At 42.8% G+C, this 23366-nt stretch overlaps 2 protein-coding genes across 7 annotated transcripts in view; both read left to right on the top strand.

Moving 5' to 3' along the window:
• Positions 1-23366, top strand: part of TMEM225B (transmembrane protein 225B) — a 43815-nt gene that overhangs the window by 4419 nt on the left and 16030 nt on the right. The window contains exon 1 of one of the 6 annotated variants that reach the window (XM_061209347.1): positions 11235-11322. The exons of 3 other annotated variants lie outside the window; for them this stretch is intronic. The gene's annotated coding sequence lies outside the window, so the exon portion shown is untranslated. Of the gene's footprint in view, positions 1-11234; positions 11323-19787; positions 19870-22156; positions 22374-23366 lie in introns of those variants that run through there. 2 more of the 6 variants (XM_061209348.1, XM_061209349.1) reach the window with 2 other exon arrangements.
• On the top strand, positions 11240-20790 carry LOC133103809 (zinc finger protein 239-like). Its single transcript, XM_061209344.1, has 2 exons — positions 11240-11322; positions 19507-20790. The coding sequence occupies exons 1-2, from the start codon at positions 11247-11249 to the stop codon at positions 20448-20450; spliced, it is 1020 nt and encodes a 339-aa protein (XP_061065327.1). The 5' UTR covers positions 11240-11246; the 3' UTR covers positions 20451-20790.

The raw sequence follows: 23366 nt of genomic DNA, 5'->3' as shown, positions 1-23366 counted from the left end.
ACTGGATGGTGAGTGAGCTGATAAATCAGCAATGTTTGGCACGTACCCCTTGCTTTTTGAAGTTGATGTCGTGAGGGCAAAAATGATTTTGTGTAGAATGTCTTTCACTACCACAGTTCACTACTGAGCAACCAGTATGTTACTAAGTACTTAACATATATCTCATTTAATCCTTACCATAACCCTGTGAGCAGGTATTATTCTGTTTTATACCCGAGGCTAAGAGGAGTTAAGTGATCCATCCAGGGTCAAAGCTAGGCTATGGACTCAGATCTGACTCTGAAGCCCATGCCTTTTCACTGTTTTGTGCCTTAGGACAGTTAGTCCGGCCACGTATAGTGTTTTTTTATATTTTTATGGCTCTGTACTATGATGGTAATTTAAAATGGCCACAATAAATTGGACAGACAGGCATGAGGTTGTACAGTTTGGGAGCAGAAAGGGCATACATTCAAGAAAAAGTAAAATTGTTAAAGGATACATTCCATTATAATAGGTATCTACACAGGAACAATATTGCTAAGGAGAGATTTTTATTTGTGTGTTTATTAAGGACCAGGAAGAAAAGCATGAAGCTTTCAGATGGCTAAAATCTTAGCACAGCACTGGTATAGACAACAAACAATGAGGTGAATTTTAAATGTTATTTTTAAAGGTCAGATTAAGTTAAAAATAAATCTAATTAGAAAACTGTCAAGGTTTCAATTTTAAAAATCAAAATGTTTTAATAAAAAATTAATTTTAGATAGGAAAAATTTCAAATTTTTCGATAGGAAAAATGCATATTTTGAAAGCATAGATTTTTGACTTAAATCTAGGAAAAAGGCATTCAGGCCAGTGGTGAGAAAACCTGCTTTAATGCTTTCTGTGACCCTTAGTATAGATTGGAAAGAATATTAACTGTGGGTTCCATTTACCATCTGTGACTGAGCAGATTATTTAAACCGATTATAATGACGTTTTCATCTATAAAACAAAATATAATGTCTGCTTCCTGGGTTGTGTCAAGGCTTAAATCAGGTTATGTGCGTAAGCACCTGGCTTGTGCTGGTTACTTACATGTTCTTTCTGAAGGGGCAGCAAGTGGTGGGAGCTATGGACCAGATTTCTTAATACAGACAAAGATTTCAGGAGAGTGTTCAAATTGTTTGTTTATAACGGAGTTTTCTCAGATTGAATGTTGCTCAGGCTGTGCCTATTACGAAGAGATTTTCATTCCTTTGACACTAAATGTTCTCTCAGGTCCCTTTTAATTAAACGTCATGATTCTAAATCTGTTGGATCCTGGCTCTCCATGTATTGTTCTAATTACTGTTTCTCTGTTCTTTTTATTATTTTCACCTTTTGCTCCACTGTCACTGTGTTGGTCTTCTGTTCTCTTTCTGTACATATTTAGAGGAAGGGATGGATTTCATTCACAATCATTATTTTTTACTAGTAGATTATTTAAAAGCCGGTTTCTGAAATAAGGCTGTCTGTTTGAGCCCCAGCTTCACCAGTTATCATGACCTTGGGCAACGTTCTTAACCTCTCTGAATCTTAGTTTTCCCATTTGTAAAATTGGTACAGTAGTAATTCCTATCTCATGAAGGTATGGTGAGTATTAAGTGAGTGAAAGCTTATAAAGCTCTCGGTGTGGTACTCTGCACCTACCAAATGCTTAGCGAATCTTAGCTTAATATTTTGATAATACAAGTGACTTTAAGTCTGTATCTTAAATCCCGTTCTCTCTTCTAAACTGCAGTCTTGTATCTCTAACTGCCTGCTAGGCATTCTCTCTATACCTTCCTATGTTACCTTAAACATGTGTCTAAAATCAAACCCCTAATCCAACAAGAAGATGATCTTTTTTGTTGTGTGTAAGTGATTTAAGTGTAGATATAGAGTAAATAACCAAAATTAATTTCAACTATCAAATACTTGGAAACACCTTAATAAATATCTGTCAAAAGTTGCAAATTATGTTATCAGAATTCTGAGCAGAGTAGTTGCTGTGTCATGCCATACTAACTTTTTTTAAACTTGCAAAACTATTTCATTTGACACGGAGGACCTTAACTAAAATGTGTCCAAAAAGAGAATTGACTCTATTTATGCCCAACAGGAATTCAGAAACACAGTAAATGCCTTTTTTATATCTGTTCTGATCTCCCTGCTCTTAAGCTGTCACGTGGAATCCCATAGGACAGCTATTGGTTTATCATACTTTTCAGGCCCGGAGCCCTTTTTAAAACATTGATTATCTGTTGACACTTGGGCACAAAATTGGCACTCAATGAGTAGCTCTTAAATAAATGAATGAAAAGAAGTGCAAGATACAAGGTACATGGTCCCTGCTATCAAAGAGTTTATAAATCAGGTAGGGGTGATAATACCTGAAAACAGTTTTTAAAAATCTGTAAACTTCATTATATAGAGACATGGCAAGATAAGAGGAACACATAATACATTTTGTAGACATTCAGTAAGTGGAGAGAAAGGCTTTTGGAGATGAGGGGCTTGAGCTAGACCTTGTATGTGTGCTACTAGAAGCTTTATGGGCTGAATACGTGTAAAAACTGCCCCTTTGATACTGTAATAGTTTTGCCCCGCCTCAGAAGCAGACTGCCTCTTGCTTTTGCTTTAAAAGAGATGAGATCCTAGCAGTCCATTATGCAAGCCAGAGAAACCATTTTGTGTGAAAATGCACTTTTATTGCATCTTCCTCACTGTATCATATTACAGTAAGTTGTTTATATCTGTCTCTGCAGTTAGAGTGTAAGGTCCTTGAGGGGATGGACCTTATCTGCTTGGGCTCTTTATCTCCTACATACTTTGCATATAGGAGGCACCCCATAAATGTTTGTTGAATAAACAAGAGTATAAGCTCCTAAGGGGTAAGGATGTGTCATATTATTATTTGTTTCCTCATGTGCCCTGAAATGAATTGTTTCTTGAGATTGGTCCTTGGAATATTTTTTCAGCCTTCACTGATTCTGTTGCTACAGTTTAGCTCACCACACAACAGGTGCCTGAGAATTCACCTTTCTCCAGTCCAGCAGAGTTATATTTTGATGACCTCCATTTTGACCAGGTCTAATACTTGTAGGCCAGGTCTAATACAAAGAGTAATCTGTAGGCAACAGATGAGGAGTGATAATGATAATTTCTGTGAAGACAGGTACACACTCATGCCAAATTCCCTGAGTATGTGTAAGTGAATACTTATGCTCCCAAAAGTCATCAACTTGCCCCTTAGCACACCTCTTTCTAGAGCACAAATATGAACTCCCTGTAGAAGGTCTTTGGCCTTCTCACTCTCCAGGCCTTCCTAATGTCTTCTAAGAATTTACTTTCTCTCTCCATTAGCCATTAATTAAGAGAAAAAGTGGCTGGTGTAGTATCTGGGGATAAATTGCCACATCCCATTTCCTTCTCTGTGAGCAGGATTTCCAATTTCCAAGCCTGATGGGATCTCCCAGCTGGAACAAGATCTACAGGTCTTTGATCTGGAAACTAAGAATAGAGAAGTCTTAAGAGATGACTGCTCAGGTGAGTAAGGCAGAATCAATCAGATGAATTAGTAGGGAAATAAAGTCTAGTTGTTGAGCCAAGCTGTAGCTGCTTTGGCAGTCAATGAAGAGCTCTGTCTGTATCCCAGAATGGAGAGCTCTTTCCTTTTCCGTTCAGTTTTGATGAACTCTTATTTCGTCCCTTATCCGTAAGTTGTACTAGGTCCCTATTCAAGTTGCTTATCTATAATTCTGTTGAACTAGTTCCCTGTTACCTCCATTGAAACACCTTAATTGGTTATCTTCTTACTCTGCTGAACCTGCCCTCTATTTCTACCACACCTTGGACCACTTGGATCCTACCTCACTGCTCCTATTCATGCCCTTCCATCTGCTGTTGAGATTTTGTTCCTGTGTTTCAGAGTAAATAAACTCCTCTTACCCTGGTAGATTGTAGATTATTTAGTTTTCTCCTCTCTAAGTTTTGTTTTTCTAAGCACAGGGTACAGATTACATTTGCATTTTCTATTTATATATTGAATCAGATGGAGAGACCAGAGAAGAAAACAAGCTGTTGATTCCTAAGCAGAAAATTCCAGAAGAAGTACATTCATACAAAGTGAGAGTAGGAAGACTCAAAAAGGATATTGCCCAAGTTCCTGAGACTAGAGAAGTGTATAAGACTGAGGACAGATTAGAAAGGCTTCAGGAAATCTTAAGGAAATTTCTCTTCCTGGAGAGAGAGTTCAGGCAAATAACAATCAGTAAGAAAACCTTCACCAGTGAGAAGAACAGTGAATGTCATGAACCTGAAAAAAGCTTCAGTCTGGACTCAACTCTTGATGCAGATCAGAGAGTTCTTAGAATACAGAATGTTGATGACATTGATAAGTATGACTTGAGCCTCAACCAGAATTCAGCTGGTAAACATGAACAAATAAATCTAACACAGGACTTTCAGAGTAATGAATATAAGGAAAGTTTAATGGAACTCTCCCACCTTAATAAATGTGAGAGCATTCCTGCCACTGAGAAATCCTATAAATGTGATGCATGTGAGAAAATCTTCCATCAGAGCTCAGCCCTTTCTAGACATCAGAGAATTCATACTAGAGAGAAACCCTACAAATGTAAAGAATGTGAAAAATCTTTCAGTCAGAGTTCAAGTCTTAGTCGACATAAAAGAATACACACTAGAGAAAAACCCTATAAATGTGAAGCATCTGATAAATCCTGTGAGGCGTCTGACAAATCCTGTAGTCAGAGCTCAGACGTAATTCAGCATAAGAGGATTCACACTAGAGCAAAATCTTATAAATGTAGCAGTTGTGAAAGAGTCTTCAGTCGTAGTGTACACCTCACTCAACATCAGAGAGTTCACAGAGAGATGCCTTGTAAGTGTACTGTGTGTGGCAGTGACTTTTGTCATACCTCACACTTAGCTGAACATCAGAAGGTCCATTGTGAAGAGAAGTCCTATGAATACAACGAATGTGGGTTGACCTTTATTAAGCATCAAGGAATTTGTCTCAGAGAAAAGCCCTATACATGTAATGAATGTGGAAAAGACTTCAGATTGAATTCCCATCTTATTCAGCATCAAAGAATTCACACAGGAGAGAAACCACATGAATGTAATGAATGTGGAAAAGCTTTCAGTCAAACCTCATGCCTTATTCAGCATCACAAAATTCATAGGAAAGAGAAATCCTATGAGTGTAATGATTATCAGGATAATTTCAACCATAGCTCAGATCTTGTCCTGCAACAGGAAGTCCTCACCGGAGAAAAAGGCTTTGATTGTGATGCGTGGGAAGAGAACCTCAGTCAGAGAGCACACCTTGTCCACCATCAAGGAATTCATACCAAAGAGAAACCTTACGAATGTGATGAACGTGGGGAGACATTTAGTCAAGTTCAGGCCTCATTCAGCATCTGAGAGTTCACACCAGGGAGAAATCGTGTGTGTCCTGAATGTGGTAAAGGATTCGGTCCCAGCTCAACCTTTATTCATCATTGGGGAATTCACACCAGAGAGAAACCTTCTGAATGTGACGAACATTGGAAAGCTATTAGTCCGTGTTAAACTCTTGACACCTGCAAACCCATACCAACGAGAAAACCTACAAATACATTGAAGGTGGTAGATGCTTCATGCTATTTTCATACCTTAGTCACCATTGGAGAATTCATACTGGAATAAAATTCTATAAATGTGATGCATGTGAGAATATCTTCCATCAGAGCTCAGCCCTTTCTAGACATCAGAGAATTCATACTAGAGAGAAACTCTACAGATGTAAAGAATGTGAACAATCTTTCAGTCAGAGTTCAAGTCTTAGTCGACATAAAAGAATACACACTAGAGAGAAACCCTATAAACGTGAAAAAGCCTTCAGTCAAAGAAACTACTTTGTGAGCATCAAATTCATTTCATGCTGAATACCTATGAATGTAATAAATGTGTATGTGTGGGAGGATTCAGCCATATTCCAACCCTCATTCAGCAAAGAATCCATACCCAAGAGAAGTCATTTGGGTATATAGTAAATGACAAGTCTAGGAGTTCAAGTCTTTTTTCATCATCAGAATATCCACACCAGACCAGAATTTGATATAATGCAAGTGGAAACATTTAGCACCATATTTCAGGCTTTATTCAACATCAGAATATTGAAGGGAGAATTATTATTTGCATATGAAATCGTTAATATATAGTCCCAGTCTTTTTCATTGCGGAAGAATCTAGTCAGAGGGGTGACTTGATGAATGCAGTTCTGTTTTCTCGTGGCATTCTTTTATTTAATAGGTGTTATAAGTAGGTATGTATGCTTTATTTATAGAACTCATTTAAGCTATTTTTATTTTAATGCGGCCTATAAACATTTTTATTTTTCCTGAAATTGGTTCTTATTGTTCACAGCTTCCCTAAGATACATTGATACACCAATGTTAAAACATGTCAACTTCTGGAAAGTTTCTCATTTAGCTTTTTCTGCTGTTCTCAGCTAAAGTTCTCTCCAAAACAGACTCAGGCCTGCTGTTTTCTGAGGACCCTATTTCTTTCCAGCCGTAACATTTGGATTCCTATTGATTTCTCCATTCTCTTACGCACCTTCAATGATGGTTTCCTAGTTTTAAGCTTTACACCAGCAGGTATACCACCCCTACTTGCTTTTTTGGTGTCTTCTGTCCTAATGCAAAGTATATTTCTTTAAAAGAAATGGATTTACACACCCTGTCCATCCATGAGTATGAAGGATTCTGTTTCCCCTGAGTTTGTGGCAGGCAGCATTTTCAAGTGACACTCAAGTTCTTAGCTGTGTTAGCATTCACAGCCTTCTAAAAGAGATGAAAAAGACCTTAGGAAGCCAACAAGACTGGTGGTAGCCTAGCTATATTCAGCACCTATTCTGCATGTCTGAGTTCAGAATTATTTTATGTATGTCCATTGAAGGCCAGCAGAATGCTCAAGTGTGCTTCTGATAGGGCAAAACGTAAAGCACATATACTAAGAAATCAGAGATCTTCGTGAGGGAATGCTGCCTTCCATCAAAGGTATTGTTGTTCTTGTGTAATATCTTTAGAGAGAGTATTTCAAGAATGGCAGATATGCCTGTAAAATTTAACCATTACAGTTTTTCATTACCTGTTTGGAATTGTTTACACATCATATTTTTTGTATTTTACTAGAGTCTACAAGCCATATAAAATAACATTTTTTTTTTCTTTTGATTGATGAAACTGAGCACAGATGTTGGCTCCAGAGTTCAGGGTCACTGTCATAACACCTAGCAAGAGTTCATGATTCTTTAGATGATATCAAAGCATTCTATTGTATTTTTCCATCTTAAGCATCAAAATATTTTGTGAATAAGACAAGTGTTATTTAAAATTCTAGTTGTCGTTCCAGCGATTGAGGCTTTCATAATTCATATGTTAAAATATTCACTAGGGATCCTCAACAAATATATAAAAATTCATTGCTTACTCTGTAAGCCTCTTATGGCTAATAACCTCCAGGGTAGTTCTACCACAGTATTTTACCTCTTAGCCATCAGCAAGCATAGGATCTCATCAGGGCACGGTAGGGACCTAAATGAATTGATCTAAATGTAAAAGCATATGAAAAATGCATGTTTTCATTTTCCTGTCTATGAACATGTGTACCCTACGGATAGAGACCACGGGTAGTCACCTCCGCTGATTATGAAACAAGATTAAGCAATCTCTAAATAGCAGAAAATGTAAAAATCACATGTATGCGTTTGGTTTAGGAATGTGCTTTTGTACTTCCACTTGAATAAAGGTGTGTTTGGTACTCTGAGAATCTGTTTTAAATAAAATCTGAAGTCCTCAGCCAGAAGCATTTGGGAATCTTAGAATCACCTTCCTGGCTGCAACTCAGTTCCTTCTAGAAACCTGCTTCACAGCAGGAATAAATCACTCTCCTTCGTACAGGTACAAAGCTTGCTCTTCCACAGACCTCTGGAATAAAGTCTGAACGTTTACAGTTTAAAGGGTTATTCGGTTGGGATGCTGTTGGCACATAAAGTAAGGGTAAATAGTTTGAGGTTTCAGTAGAGCTAGGCAGAATGTGTTTTTTAAATAAAACACATTTTAAAAAATGAGAAACCAAAATAATCCTTGAGGGCAAGTAACTTGTCTCTTTAAGCTTGCTGATATTTAATTGGTCCAGTATAGTTTGTGTTCTTAGTCTTTTTAGCCTTGAAGACGGGGGAGGGAAGAGAAGGAATCTAATAGTTGGGACACCTAATTTTATCTATCTGTCCACCTACCTACGTACACATGTATGTATATATGCACATATTCGAACAGTCCTCACAACAACTCTGCAAGGGAACCAGCTCCGTTTTATAGAGGAACTGAGGTGTAGAGAGGTTGAAAAACCTGTAGGGTCACACAGTAAGCTCAAAGTCAGGGCTGTTTCACTCCAAAGCTTTCCATCATCGTGATGTTGGTATCGGACACATCCCAGAACCTAGAGAAGAGACGTTTTCTTTGATAGTTTTTGTTCCCTGTTACATACCCAATGATTCACCATTAGTTTGCAGCTGATCCTAAATGCTCCCAGAGCTCTCTGGGAAGCTGGGAGAAAATATCCCAGTGTCTTTTGGGAGCTAGTTAGAACCCCCCCGCCCCACCCTTTGAAACAGGCTTGACAATTTTGACAACGACAGGCTACAGGTCAAATCTCCCGAATTCCCATCTTCTGCCAAGACACCCCCACTGCCATCACTAGATTTATATTTCCATTTCTCAGTGACCCAAATGCATTCTTAATTTTTCTGCCAACTAAGACTTACTAATGGATACATATCCTTACCAAGGTTTACTATCACCTCTGATTATATTATAGTGGTGGAGCACAGTGGGTAATGGGAAAATCAAGTTTGATTCCCAGGTTTTTGGCTTGAGTAAGAGTGGATAGAGGTAGACTAGAGATGGAGAGTGCTGAGAGTGGAGCAGGGAGAGTATTTCGGGCAAAAGAGCATGTCAGAAGGCCTGCAGAGGAAAGAGTATGGCATTTTCAAGGCAGTAATAAATGAGCTCTTTGGAGAATGCCTCACCTTAGGAAATAGTACGTGGGTAACTGAGGATTTGAGAACGAAGTTCAAAGGAAGCCCATAGGGTGTTATCTCAGAAACAATGGAATTTCTCACATCCAAATAGGTAACCTCGTATGTCCTTTCATTCATTCAGTAATACAGTTGGCAGGCAATATGATATTTAGTGGTAGCCGGTGGATACAGTTAACCTAATCAGATGCATTAAACAATCCACTGAGTAAAGAAGACAGATGAGTCAAAGCAATGACTTTGGAATGAGACATACGTTTGAACTTTACTAGCTATATGACTTTGGACATTTTACTTAGCCTTTCTCGTTTTCTTGTGTGTACAATATGGTTGTTAATAGCATGAAAATTAAATGAGATAATGTAAAAGCTACTGGTCATATACTAAATGCCCAGAAGTTTTTAATGTAAATACTAATATAAAAAACGCTACAATAGAGGAGAAATACTTAGCATAAAATCTAAAAAAGAGGAAATCAATGAGCAAGCGTTTACCAGTGCAGGACTAGTATTGTCCAGGGAGGGACACCCTGAGCTTGGAGAACTTAAAATATGACTAGAGAAATCACTAGGCATTTGTGGTCTGTGTGGTAGGAACTGCCTCCTGACGGGCACTTCCTGCTGGAGTCGGCAAACTGAAACGCCTCTAACATTCGTTATCATGCGGCATCAAGTCTTAACACTCCCTTCAAAATATGAGTGCATGAAGGAACCAATGTTAAATCCAAGACTTAAGAATGGTTTCAAATAGATGGTGCTCTGTACAAATCAACAAGAAAATATTGATTTCGGAATTATTTTGCTGCCTCATCCCACTCTCTTTAAGAAAATGGTTACCCTTTTATATTTGTATTTCATCCATGTTAATAAATTTACAACTTGGACGTAATTACGAGCGTCTTTCCCGCAGTTGCTTACGTCCCGCAGACAGCATTTCCCCGTCTTCCTCCACTGTCTCCCGAGTGTGGTTAGCCGCCAGGCTCTGGTTTGAACGCGCCAGGGTTGAAATCCTGCCTCTAGTTTGCTCGCTAGCTGTGCAGCTTCTGGCGTGTACGATAGTAAAAAGTATCAACTTTGTGGGATTGTTGTGAGGGTTAATGAGATAATGTTCAGTTTCAGTGCCCCATAACTGGTAGCTGTTATGTTTGAATTTAGCAGGAAAATCCTCTTTATCATGAACAGCTCGTTTCCTTATCCTTTTTTCCTGCTTCAGCATATCAGATACGCCTCTGCAAACCTGTACTCCAGGTGCAGTATGTGTTTGGATCTTGATCCTATCTCTACGGCTTTTCTTCCCCTTTCAGCCCTTTGGTACCAGTACATTCCTCCTCTTTGTTTATATGCTCCAGGCATAACTGGGAGGCTGAGTTGAAGCGACAAAGGGAGAGGAGGACAGGCTGGACAGAAGACGTAGATAACAGGTTTTGGCCCAGTAGGGTCAGCGTGGCCTGTGATCTTGAAGAAGGAATGTGGAGATGGGTGGAGCAGAGCGGAGGAGGCAAATGGGGTGAACACGGGACACTGGGGATGAGAAAGAAGAGACAACCAATTTAGATCCTAAGTCCACTTGGGCGATGAAGGGCAAATAGAGAAATCTTTTCCGTCCTCCTTCAATCCCTCCTTGGGAAGGAGGACAAACGCCCAAGGAGGCCCCCCACCCGACTCCACTCTGGACCCAGCTCCCCAGCGGCCCCTGGGGAACCCGCGATCGAGATTAGACCTCCGAGCTGCCTAGACGGGCCCCGGAAGTGCGCGCCGAGGAGCAGGCGTTTCTAGTCCCCCTGGAGGCCGAGGTCGCCGACGCCGCCGGAACGCGCGGCCGGGTGAGCGAGTGAGTGTCGCGGTTCGGAGCTGGGGCGGCGGGAGAAGGTCGGGCAGGGGGGATCCCGTGGGGTCGGGGTGGGGCGCGCTGCCGGACGGACGGGCGCTCCCCGCCGCGGGGCCCAGTCCGCCTGCAGGGAAGACGAGGCTCCCCCGACCGCCCCCAGGCCGGGAACCGCTCAGGAAGCGGCACCTACGGCACCTGCAGCTTTCCCTACATCTGTCCTCTTCTCGCTCTCTGTCCTGAAGTGACTGCCCGTCCCTTGGGTCGGGTTCTGAAGACCTTTTAGAGAAGATCCTGGCCTTGGTGCGGCACCGGGGACTGGACCCGGCCCATGGAGAAGCTGCCTGAACAGACGTCCCCGGAATCCCCGTGTCCGTCCCTCGAGCAGGAGCCTCGAAAGAGCAAGGGTGAGGAGAGCTGACCTAGCTGCTTTCTTTGTCTAAACTTTGTTCTTCCCACCGCGGCCTCAGATCAGATGGACACGATTAACCGTGCGCTTAGAATTACCCTGGTGCAAGACACTGATTTTTTTTTTTTAATCTAAAACTCTATTACATGTAAATAAAGCCTATCACTAATGTTTCTTCTCTTCATGTGTGGAGCAGACAGACCTGCAGACCTGCAGCGGCACTGTCCATAGCACTAAGTCTTGAGGATCTGTCATTCCAGCACGTGTTAACTTGCTTGTCCTTTGAGAGGCTCAGTAAACGTTGTGTGAATAAAAGAATGAATGAACCCAGCCAAGTGTGTCCTATACCCCAAGTACCAGGAAAAGAGTGGGCTTCTCCCCTGAACCTGTCTTTCATCATTAGGGTAGATACATCTTCCACCCAGGGTGTAAACTTCGAGAGGGTACCTTGCCTGTGGAGTACAGTAGACAGGCCAGCCACCTGCTGATGGAAAATGAGGTTAAACTGTAAACATCAACATTTAAATTTCAATCTACCATCCCACCATTATCTCGTATATGCTTGGCCTTTAAAAAAAGGTGGATTTGGATTATTTAATTGAGGGACAAAGGCTTAGATAATCCACATCATGGATTTTGAGATGGCTAACGTTTGGAGGATTTTTCTTTCACATAGTTAGCCTTCTAATTCTGTTTTAGGCTGATTTTTAACTCAAATATTCTATTGAGTTGTTATTATAAGGTGCTGAGACTAAGTTGAAAGAAAACTTACCCCATCGCCCCCCCCACCACACACCAGCTTAGAGTTGAGTTGGAATAGTTATCTGTGAGAGACTACAGGACAATAAACAATGTGGACGTTCACCTATCAACTGGGTATTGGCCCAGGAGGCCTTAGAAAGTCATATATTTGGCCTTGAAAGAATTTAGAGTAAGAAAAGAATCAGAGTTTAGGTAAGGGGGGATAGGCCCTTATCACAGGCTCCTTGCTGCTAGTGTTTCTAAGGCCAAGTGCCTTAGTTGCCATCCTAAAATATTTACTTGGGTTCGTTCACAGTGCCCACTGCATGCAGTTCATTCTCTGTAACCTGGCATTCAGGGTCCTCTGCAGTGGGGTCTCAACCCAACTTTAAAGTCTTTATCTCAGTGTTCCCCCAGACAGACCCCGCAAGACTGGTGTGTCTGCACAAGGTAATGCCGAAAACACTTTGCACTATCCACCATTGTGCCTTTGTGTCCTTTTTTTGCGTCGCTGTCCCCTACATTCTCTGCTTACCCAAACCCCACACATCCCAGTGTCCCATGCTTGAAACCTCAGTGCAGGGCAGCCTCCTCCGTCAGGTTTCTGAAACAGACTGGTGGCTGCCAGGAAGGAAACAAACACATGCTAGAGACATTGGTACGGAAACCTGTAGGACTTGGTGGTTGACTAAGTAATAGAGGGAAGTTGGGTGTAATCACCTTTGTTCCTTTGCTATCATAACCTCTTACAAATCTTCACCAGTTGCCGTTAATTTTGTAACTGCCATTCACTCGGTGCAGGGCGCTGCTGCTGCTGCATCGAAACTGACTGTATCCAGGTTGCCAGGGGCTTAACTAATGAATCCACTGGACATATTTTTTTGTATCCCTAATTTTTTTTAAATATATTTTTTTAATTAAAAAAATTTTTTTTTTAATTTTTTTTTTTTTTGGTCTCCGTTGGGTCTTCATTGCTGCGTGTGGGCTTTTCTCTCTAGTTGCGGAGACCGGGGGCTACTCTTTGCTGCAGTGTGTGGGCTTCTCATTGTGGTGGCTTCTCTTGTGGAGCACGGGCTCAAGGCCCGCGGGCTCAGTAGTTGCAGCACACGGGCCCCAGAGCGCGCGGCCTTCAGTAGTTGCGGTGCATGGGCTCAGTAGTTGTGGCGTGCGGGCTTCGTGGCTCCATGGCATGTGGGATCTTCCTGGACCAGGGCTCGAACCCGTGTCCCCTGCATTGGCGGGCGGATTCTTAACCACTGCGCCACCAGGGAAGTCCCATCCCTAATTTTTTTTGACCCTTTAGTACTTCTGTTGATGTGATCACTGTTCCTTGAAACTCTTGTTCTTTGGTTTTGGAAGCACTGTTTTCTCCTGGTCCTGCCACTTGCCTTCTCAGGGTCTTTCCCATTCCTGTTTCTCTACTCCTTCCTTCCTTCCTTCCTTCCTCCCTCCCTCCCTCCCGCCCTCCCTCCCTCCCTCCCTTCTTTCTTCGCTGTACCATGTGCTTTGCGGGATCTCAGTTCCCCAACCAGGGATTGAACCCGGGCCACTGCAGTGAAAGCACAGAGTTCTAACCACTGAACCGCCAGGGAATTCCCTCCACCCGTTTCTTAAACATTGATTTTCCCCAAAGCAGTTCTCAACGCTCTTCTCTTTCACCCTCGTGGGTGATACTGTCCCCTTCTGAGACTTCAGGTTGCACTCTGTGCTGAACCAGACATCTGTAAGTGTACTTCTGGACTCATTCTTTTCTGCCATCCCCCACCTCCCTACCTTCCAGTGACTCCCTTGGCTAATTTTAGTAGGTGCTTTTCCCAAGCCAGAAAACTTGGATCATCCTCTACATTCTCCTTCCCTCTGTATTCATTTGGCCACCAAATCCTGTCAGTTTTTCTTCAGAAAGGCCTGACTCTATTGCCTGTCACCACCACCTCCTCATTTTAGGCCCATTGTATTTCCTTGGAGTATTGACACATCCCTGTGCTGTTGGTAATTTCCCCCACTCTCAGCTGCCCATATTATTCTCTGCCTGTAGAATAAAGTCTAAAATCCTGAGTGTGGCCTATATGTCTCTTCATTATGTTTTTCAAAAAAAATTGTTCAGAGTGACTTTATTATTGTTTTTTTGTCTTTTCATTATCTGCCTCTACTCTATTTTTTCTGCTCTATGTCCTACTTCCTGCCTACACGGAGCATACATCTCATTGAATTTTTTATCACTACTCCTTAAACTTAGTATTCCCTTTTATGTTTCTGAGCCTTAACATATGCTGTTGCTTTTGCCTGCAATTCTCTTTACCTTGTTGGTCCCGATCATAGTTCAAGATGCAGCGCAACGTCATTCTTTGAGGGTGCCATCCGCAGTTCACCTAGGGAGGGGTTGTCATTCCTAATTGTGCTTTGAAACAGCATTATAATCTCTTTACCAGAATCTTGCGCATAGTCAGCGGTACATATGTTTGTTGAGTGATTAAATCAAACAGGAAGTATATTAGTTTCCTACGACTGCTATGACAAATTACTGCAACTGCATGGCTTAAAACAACTGTATTTTCTCATAGGTCTGGAAGCTAGAAATCCAAGAGGGCCAGGCTTGCTCTGAAGGCTCTAGGGAAGAATCCTTCTTTGACTGCTCGTAGCTTCTGGTGGCTTCCAGCCATCCTCGGCATTCCTTGGCTTGTAGCTGTATCACTGCAGTCTCGCCTCCATTGTCACATGGCCTTCTTTCCCATGTGTTTCTGTGTCTGAATCTTCCTCTCCTTTCTCTTATAAAGATACCAGTCATTGGATTTAGGGTGCACCCTAATCCATTATGACCTCATCTTAACTAATTACCTCTGCAAGGACCTTATTTCCAAATAAGGTCACATTCTGAGGTATACATAAATTTGGGGGTGAGGGCTCTATTTGACCCAGTACAGGAAGCGTTGCTCATTTCTGCTGCTGTTAGAAGTAAATGTACTTGGGATCACACAGCTTTGTAGTTAAGCTGCTTGAAGAACTTGAAGAACCCCTCCCTTTAAATTAGAAGCAAATCAGTCTAGAAATGTGTTTTTAAACCTTCGTCCACAGGGACACATTTGATGAGCCTGTCATTCCAGAGGGCGGCTGCTCTCTTCTCGGGCTTCTCGGGCTCTGTCTCAGGCTGGCCACTGTCCGCAGAGGTATTCCAGAGGGTCCTGCCGTCCATCAGAGTTTGGATCCAAGTTTTTGATATTTCTTGTATAAGTGGCTCAAACCCATGAGGAGATATACCTCTCTGAATTCTATTTGAGTTTCAGTCCTGAAGACTTTATAAATGGTCAACGTGGGGCCCTCCGTGATTTATAGATTCTTCTCTTGATGGAGTACAACTTCCTTATAATGGATTGCTAGGAATAATCAGGAGCATTTTAAAGCACCTAATGTGGGCAGAGTTCTTTACATAGTACTGGGGTTGGAGGAAAAGAAATGGAAGACACCTCTTATTCTAGAGGTACTTTCAAAATAAATTGAAGGGAATACACACATACAAAAAACTAAACATATTTCTAAGGAGAGGCCCAAAGTCAATGTGGTTAAATGCCACGAGGAGGGGGCAGGAACTGTATGCTTTAGAGATTCAAAGGAACGATCAATTCCAGCCGGGGGTTGGAGCAGGGTTAAGTTTGGGGAAGGAGGCTGCCTTTGATCTGGGTCTTGCAGGGTGGATAGGATTTTGATCGGTGAAGTTGGAAGGGAGGCTGATCCAGGTGGAGGAAGAAGGTCGAGAGGAGAAGGAATCGCGTGGGGAGCTAAATGTTCAGGAAAAATTTCAGAGTAACCGGAGCATAGAGTAGATTGACAGAGGATGAGACTAAAGGCAGAGCGGAGCATGAGTGTGGAAAATGAATGCCACGCCAAAGAGTTTAGATTTGCTTGGCAGAAATTGAAGTATGTGAGCTTTGCTTAACAGGAGGCTAGCAGATGAGCATTGCAAATCAAGGAAGAGATTCTAGTTTGTTTAGTGTGAGAGGTGATTAGGATCTGACTTTAGGATATTAGCAGTGATAACAGGAAGGCAGGGGAAAAAAAGAAGTATTGCTACGTTGTAGCTAGACGCAATAGTACTTTTGTTTACTGAGTGGAGGTGGGGACAGAGAAGAGAGTCACTGGTCATTATTTACCGCCCCCCCCCCTTTTATTTTGAAAAATGTTAAAGCTACAGGAGAGTTGTAAGGCTATCGTACCAAGTACTCACACACCAGAAGTGTATGTGCAGGTTTGGGATAGGTTGATCTCAAGAAACTGGTATGAGAGCCGTCGTGTGGAAATGTCATTTTCGATCATTGGAGATGCTGTAGGTGGTCTATGAATATCCCCCATCCCAGTAGATGGGAACACCATCCCTCCAGCTACACAACCCAGAGAGAAACTTTTGTTTCTCTCATATCCATATCCGTCAGCCAGTAATCCTGTCCGTGCGACCGTCAACGTTTCTTTCCAGAATCCAAGTGCTTCTTACTACCTCCTCTGCCACCGTCTCGGTGCAGGTCGCCATCATTTCTCCCCTGGATTATCGCAGCAGCCTGGTTGGTTGTCCTGCCTCTGCAGTTGCCTCCCTCCAGCCTCTACCCAGCATGGCAGCCAGTGTGATCCTGGTAAAGTGTCAGCTCTTGTCTTCCTCTGGTCAGAACCCTCCAGTGGCTTCCCATCTCACTCTGAAATAAACCTCTTACAAACCTGTAGCCCACAGGGTCGTGTGTTCTCTGATCCCCCTTCTGTGTCCCTGACCTCAGCCCTTCTCCTCTCCCCCTGCTCATTCCGCTCCAGTCACACTTGCCTCTTTGAACACCCAGGGTCTCGCACTTGCTGTTCCTTCTATGTGTGATGCTCTTCCCCACATAATCCTTATCTCCTTCAAGTCTTGGCTTAAGTGTCATTTTCTTAGTCCTCCTTTGAGTGTGATATTTAAAATTGCAACCCTTTTGCCCACTGCCCCCTGGCACTCTAATCCTTGTTCCTTGCTTTTTTCCTCTGTAACACTTTTATGACCTTTTAACAGTATGTAATTGACATAGTTTACTATCCATCTCCCTTAGTAAAATGAAAGGTCTTTGAGGATTTTTGTGTTTTGCTTACTGACGTATCTCAGAGTCTGGAAGTATACCTGGCATGCTGTTAGTGATCAATAAAACGTACTGACTGTTACATGACTTAAAGATGAGGAGTATTTCAAGAGCTGTAGGAAAAGGATCACCTTCAGCTTCATGGAGAAGGTGATATTGAACAGGGCCTGAGAGCAGTGAGATTGACATTCTCGACTACGTTGGGCAGACTGTCAAATCTCGGGCAGTGGGCCAAATAAAAGACACATCCTCTACAACATCTCAGCCTTCACATATTATGACTAGAGTGGTTCAACAGATAGTAAAGAGGCTTTGTGTAAGGAGAAGATCAGAATGAGGCTGGAAAGACAGATGGGGGCCAGGTCAGGGAGGTAGAGAAGAAACCCTAGTCTCTGCTCCTCAGGAGCTTGCAATCTGTCTGACAAGTAAGGTAAACACACGTGCAAGGGGACGTAAAAACATTAAACCAGCAATCCATTCACACCTGATAGAATAACTAACATCGAAAAGATAAGAAATAAAAAGTGTTGACGAGGATGTGGAGAAAAGGGAACCCTCGTGCACTGTTGGTGGGAATGTAAATTGGTGCAGCCATTATGGAAAATGGTATGGAGGTTTCTCAAAAAATTAAAAATGGAACTACCATGTGATCCAGCACTTCTGGGTATTTATTCAAAGGAAAAGAAATCATTCTCTTGAAAAGATATCTGCACCCCCAGGTTCACTGCAGCATTACTTACAATAGCCAAGACATGGAAACAACCTAAGTGTCCATCGACGGATGAATGGATGAACATGTGCTATCTGTACACACAATGGAACGTTATCCAGCCATAAAAAACACGGAATTCCTGCCATCGCAACAGCACGGATGGACTTTGAGGACATTATGCTAAGTGAAATAAGTCAGAGAAGGACAAACACTGTATGACCTGACTTGTATGTGAAATCTGAAAAATCCAAACTCATAGATACAAAGAACAGATTGGTGGTTGCCAGAGGTGGGGGGTGGGGAGTGGGAGAACTGGATGAAGGGGGTCCAAACGTACAAACTTACAGTTGTAAGGTGAATAAGTCCCAGGGATGTAAGGTACAGCTATAGTTAGTAACACCATGTAGTATATTTGAAAGTTGCTTAGAGAGTAGATCTTAAAAGTTCTCATCACAAAAAAATTTGTAAGAAATCCAGTATCCAAATTGAATGTACGGAAGATGAGGGCATATCTGGAGGTGGAGAACAAGTGTAAATATGGTTCTGTGAGACCAGATACTTATTAAATTCCTTAAAAACAATGACCATTCCCTACTAAAATCAGGGTTGTATATGTTTTAGACTTTCACTGCTGATGGAAATGATACTACATTGGATATTCCTCAGCACCCCCTTCTTCCAGAAAGATCCCCCTAAGCAGAGGGCCTTCTTTCTGTAATATCACTGCACTTCAGTAAGCCATATTTAATAAGTAAAACTTAAGAGGAGAAATGTATTGTAGTAAACAGGAGATGTTTTTCTAAGGTCTCCCTTAGATACAGCTAGGGTGCAGAATTTTTTTTTTGTTTTTAAATTTTTGGCCGCACCGCGTGGCATGTGGGATCTTGGGTCTTAGTTCTCTGACCAGGGATTGAACCTGCGCCCCCTGCATTGGAAGGTAGACTCTTAACCACTGGACTGTCGGGGAAGTCCCCAGAATTGGTTTTTGTATGTTCTCTTAGAGTTGAAATAGATTTGGAAGTATTTCTCACTACCCCGTGCTTCATATTTTAAACAACTTTTCCTCCTATTCTCCCCTCCCTTCCTCTCGCAAATCCTCCCAGTTTGTACCATTTCTAAAAGGTGCATCTAAAGTCCGAGTATGTCATGTTCATGAATGAGCATGTGAGCATCTGTGTGTAGAGAGAGGCTCTCAACAGGAGTGAGAAAGGTGCTGGTGTGTGATTACAGGAAGGGAGCCTTCCCTGTTACCACAGTGACAACCCATGTGACCAGGGTACCATGTGGAGAGAACCTCTGCGTGAGGTTCTTTTATTTATCCGCTCAGTCCCTGCCCCTCCCCACACAGAGCCCCCAGCATCACCCTTCCTGTGTTCTGAGATAATCCCACTTCCCTCAAACTCTGCTTTCCTATTCTGCTAATTCCAGTGTATCTGTCTGGTCAGGGACTTCATATATAAATCCTCACTTCAGTTTCCCCACCACTTTCTCCAAATCTGCTCAGCTTTTATCCATCTTTTCCTCCTATTGTGAGGCCATTTTTCGTACTTTTTTGAACCAGATACCCTGGAATACTTTGATCATCCTGTTTCCCACAGGGAGTTTTTATTGTTACATATACTTTTTTTGTATTTTCCGTCAGATGGTGAGACCTGGACTGAGGATCAATTAATTATAAAGGAGAAAACTCTTGAAGTAGGGACACAGCCACACGAAGGAGATGAATGTGAACAAAACAAACATGCGGGACCCTATGGGTATGGACAGAACTTTGGTCATATCTCAGACTTTATCCGACAGACACACATTCTTATGGAAGAGAAATCTCAAATGTGCAACGTTTGTGGCAAGCTATTCAGACGGAACACATACCGTATTCAGCATGAAAAAATCCACACGCAAGAGAAGCCTTATGAGTGTCATGAATGTGGAAAAGCCTTTGGCCATAGTTCAAATCTCATTCAGCATCAAAGAATTCACACCGAGGAGAAACCCTATGAATGCGGTGAGTGTGGGAAGGCCTTCCGGCGCAGCTCACACCTCATCCAGCATCAGATCATCCACACGGGGGAGATGCCTTACATGTGTAATGAGTGCGGAAAAGCTTTTGGTCGGAGCTCAAGTCTCCTTCGACATCAGAGAATCCACACTAGGGAGAAGCCCTATGAATGTACCGAATGTGGGAAGGCCTTCAGTCAGAGCTCAAATCTAACAGAACATCAGCGAGTTCACACCAGAGAGAGACCATATGAATGCAGCGACTGTGGGAAAGCTTACAGTCGTAACTCACACCTCATCGAACATCAGAGAGTCCATACAGGGGAGACTCCTTATGACTGTAATGAGTGTGGGAAATCTTTCAGTAGGAGTTCACTCCTTATCAAACATCATAGAATTCACACTGGAGAAAGACCCTATGAGTGTAGTGAATGTGGGAAGGCCTTTAGTCGGAACTCCCACCTTATTCAGCACCAGAAGACTCACAGTGGGGTAAAACCTTCTGAATGTAAAGAATGTGGGAAAACCTTCAAGTACAGTTCATACCTTATTGATCACCTGGGAATCCATTCACGAGAGAAACTGTGAATGAAGTGAAGGTGGTAAAGCCTTTGGTTGGAGTTCAGCTCTTAGCGAACATCAGAGAACTCGCGCTGGGGAGAAAACCTTTGGCTGTAGTGAGTGCAGACGGCCTTCAGTCCTAGCTCAACTCTTACTAAGACCTGAAAATCCACATAGTGGACAGATCTCATGGATGTATTCAGTGCATGAGTACCTTTAGACAGAGTTCCCGGCTTACTCAGCATTAGCCAGTTTGCTTTGGGAGAATCATGGGTATGGGGAGAGCCTTGCTATGTGTCGGAGAGGGGCATGAAAGGGGCGTCATGTGACACTACAGAAGGAATGACTAAAGTGGAAGCTTAAGTTAGCACTACTTTTTATTTGATTTTGAGGATCTACATCAGAGGGAGATTCTATGGGTTTTTTTCACATCTCCATAATCTTCCGCCAAAAATGGAATGAGTTAGATCCATTCCAGGGAAGGAACAATCAGGGCATTCTGGATTCAGACTCATAGATCAGGAAGGCTGCAGTGTGACCTTTGAATCCAATAGCTTTCCTTGTATCTCATCTGTCCTGTTGGGTATAACTATACATGGAAGTGGCTCTTGGGTCTTCTTGGACCAGCATTTTCGCTCCTCAGTGTCCTGCAGACTACTGAATCTCTTTTTGTTTTATATTTCATAGATGCTTTTAATAAGTGGGCAAATTTTCTAAGCCCAATAATTTCTCAGTATAACATGTCATGGGCTTTGTTGTGTGTCAACTCCGGTAGGCTGAACTGCATTTGTCAGACTTCCCTTTCTTGTATTTTTTGGTTTGTGTGGTCTACAAGGGAGATTCTTGGGAGAGTTGGAGGGCAGAACAGAAGCAGCAGTAATTTTGTAGCTCACACATGTCACTGATCTGCTGACTCACCTCACTGGAGCTGGACATGAAACTAGTCTACCTTCCCCAGGATTCTTTTTTGCCTTTACTGGGCCGTGGTTTTCCTTCTCTGATTGAATCCTAGTCATACACATGCTTACTATCCTATGAGAAGTACACATTTATTTCAAGTTTAGGTAGAGAGAAATGGTTAGCTTCTGGCTGTTTTTAAAAAAGAACCTCAATAATAAGCTTCAAGATTTCCTATCAGGAAAGCTACTGTTCAGACTCCTTTATAACAGAACTTCCATCATAACCTGAGGCAGAGCTTCACTACCTTGCAATTATCGAGGGAAAAGTTTGCAAAGTAGTTGAATAGTGTGATACATGATTGACTGATAAAATTTTAAAAAATCAAAAATTTGAGCACCAATTTATCGTGAATATTTTAATCATTAAAGGAGATTCCCAAAGTACCTCTAGTAGGCAGTATATTTTAGATTTATTCTAGGCATCTGAGAGAAATATCTACTTTGTTGTAAACGCTTATGTTTTGATTACAAAAAATCAGATTATTTTTCCTCCTGTTAGTCTGGATTAGTGATTATCTAAAATATCGGTGAAAACTATACTTAATGTTGTAGACTCTTGAAATTGAAAGTTGCCTCTGTCTTGTATACCTTTCCCTGCCTGGTCTGGTGCTATGCACACAGGTGTTCAGTGGCTGTGGAGTGAATCTGTTTACTGGAAGCCAAAGTCTTCCTGTTTGTCTCCACGCTTCTCTGCACTCCCCCACCTTCCTCCCCTGTTCCTGTAGGTGATTATCACACTACACAAGGGTCACCTTGACATCTGGACACCGAGTAGACTCTGTGAGGCCAGGTCTGAGCCCTCAGTCAGTGGGCCCACTTACTCCATCTGGCATGTGACCCTCTTCGAGTCCCTTCCACCCCCTTATACCACAGAAAGGGCCCTTTCCTTCTGTGGGGTCTGAGAAGCTTCTGGAATAAGGCAGGGCTTGATGAGTGGGGTCTGAAGGCCAGGTCGGATTCTGACTGGCAGAGAAGGGCACCTCAGGACAAGGTAAGTGTGTGGGGTCACGTGCCAGGCCTCAAGAGCGGAGGTGTCCCTGGAGGCCAGGAGAGGGGAGAAAAGAGTTTGCCTAGCAGTATCAAAAGCACTCAAGCGGGGCTCTGGTTCTTTAGGCACAAATATTACTAGTGGACAGAGTAGTTCATCAAGCCGTTAGAGCTCAGGTGAACACGAGGGTGACCAGCTCATCCCAGTTTGCCAGGACTTTCCCAGCCTTAACATCGAACGTCCCACATCCAGTAAAACGCTCAGTCCTCCGCAAACCAGGAGGGTGGATCACCCGAACCTATCGTGACCTCATTCCCCCGCCCCTCATGGCTCCTAGCTGCAGCAGGACCCAGTAGAGCAGAGATTCTCAGCTTGGGTTGCCTACTGGAATCACCTGGGGAGCTTTCAAAGCACTGGAGCCTCAGTCTCTGAGGTTGTGTACATTTGGTATGGGGTATGGCCTGGACTTTGGGGTTTTGTAAGCTCCCAAGTAATTCTAATGTGCAACCAAGGTTGAGAATCTATACAGTAGAGGTTACCAATGCTTCACAGGTGCTAAGAGGACACAAAGAGACCACACAGGATCTGGTGGCTTAGTCACTGAGGGCTGGCAAGAGGGCTGGGCTGGGAGTACAGAGAGACTCCGGGGCCTGTGTGAGAGGAGACAGACAGGGTGTTCCAGGCCAGGTGGAAGGAGCGGTGGGAGGGACTGTTGTGCTGGGGGTGGAGCCAGCTATTGGGTGGGCGCCCTCAGGGCCTGCTCATTGCCGGGTTCTGGTTCTGTCATGTGCAGTAAAGCTATGGTTTGGGTAACTTTGGGTTTTCCCTTTGGAGCTCGGGACAAAGGAAGCACAGAGCCTGGGGGAGTCAGAACTCTAAAGATTCCAGCCCCAGCTCATGGGCTCTCTACCTACTTTTCCAGCAGACAGTTCCCTCTTCCCTTGCCTCTCCCCCTACCCTAGACCCGGGAAAACATGAAAATGCTTCCAGAGGAGA

The sequence above is a fragment of the Eubalaena glacialis genome, chromosome 13 (assembly GCF_028564815.1).
Source record: "Eubalaena glacialis isolate mEubGla1 chromosome 13, mEubGla1.1.hap2.+ XY, whole genome shotgun sequence".
Classification (NCBI taxonomy): Eukaryota; Metazoa; Chordata; class Mammalia; order Artiodactyla; family Balaenidae; genus Eubalaena; species Eubalaena glacialis.
The sequence above is the reverse complement of the archived record's forward strand: the minus strand, read 5'-3'. Positions and strand labels throughout refer to the sequence as shown.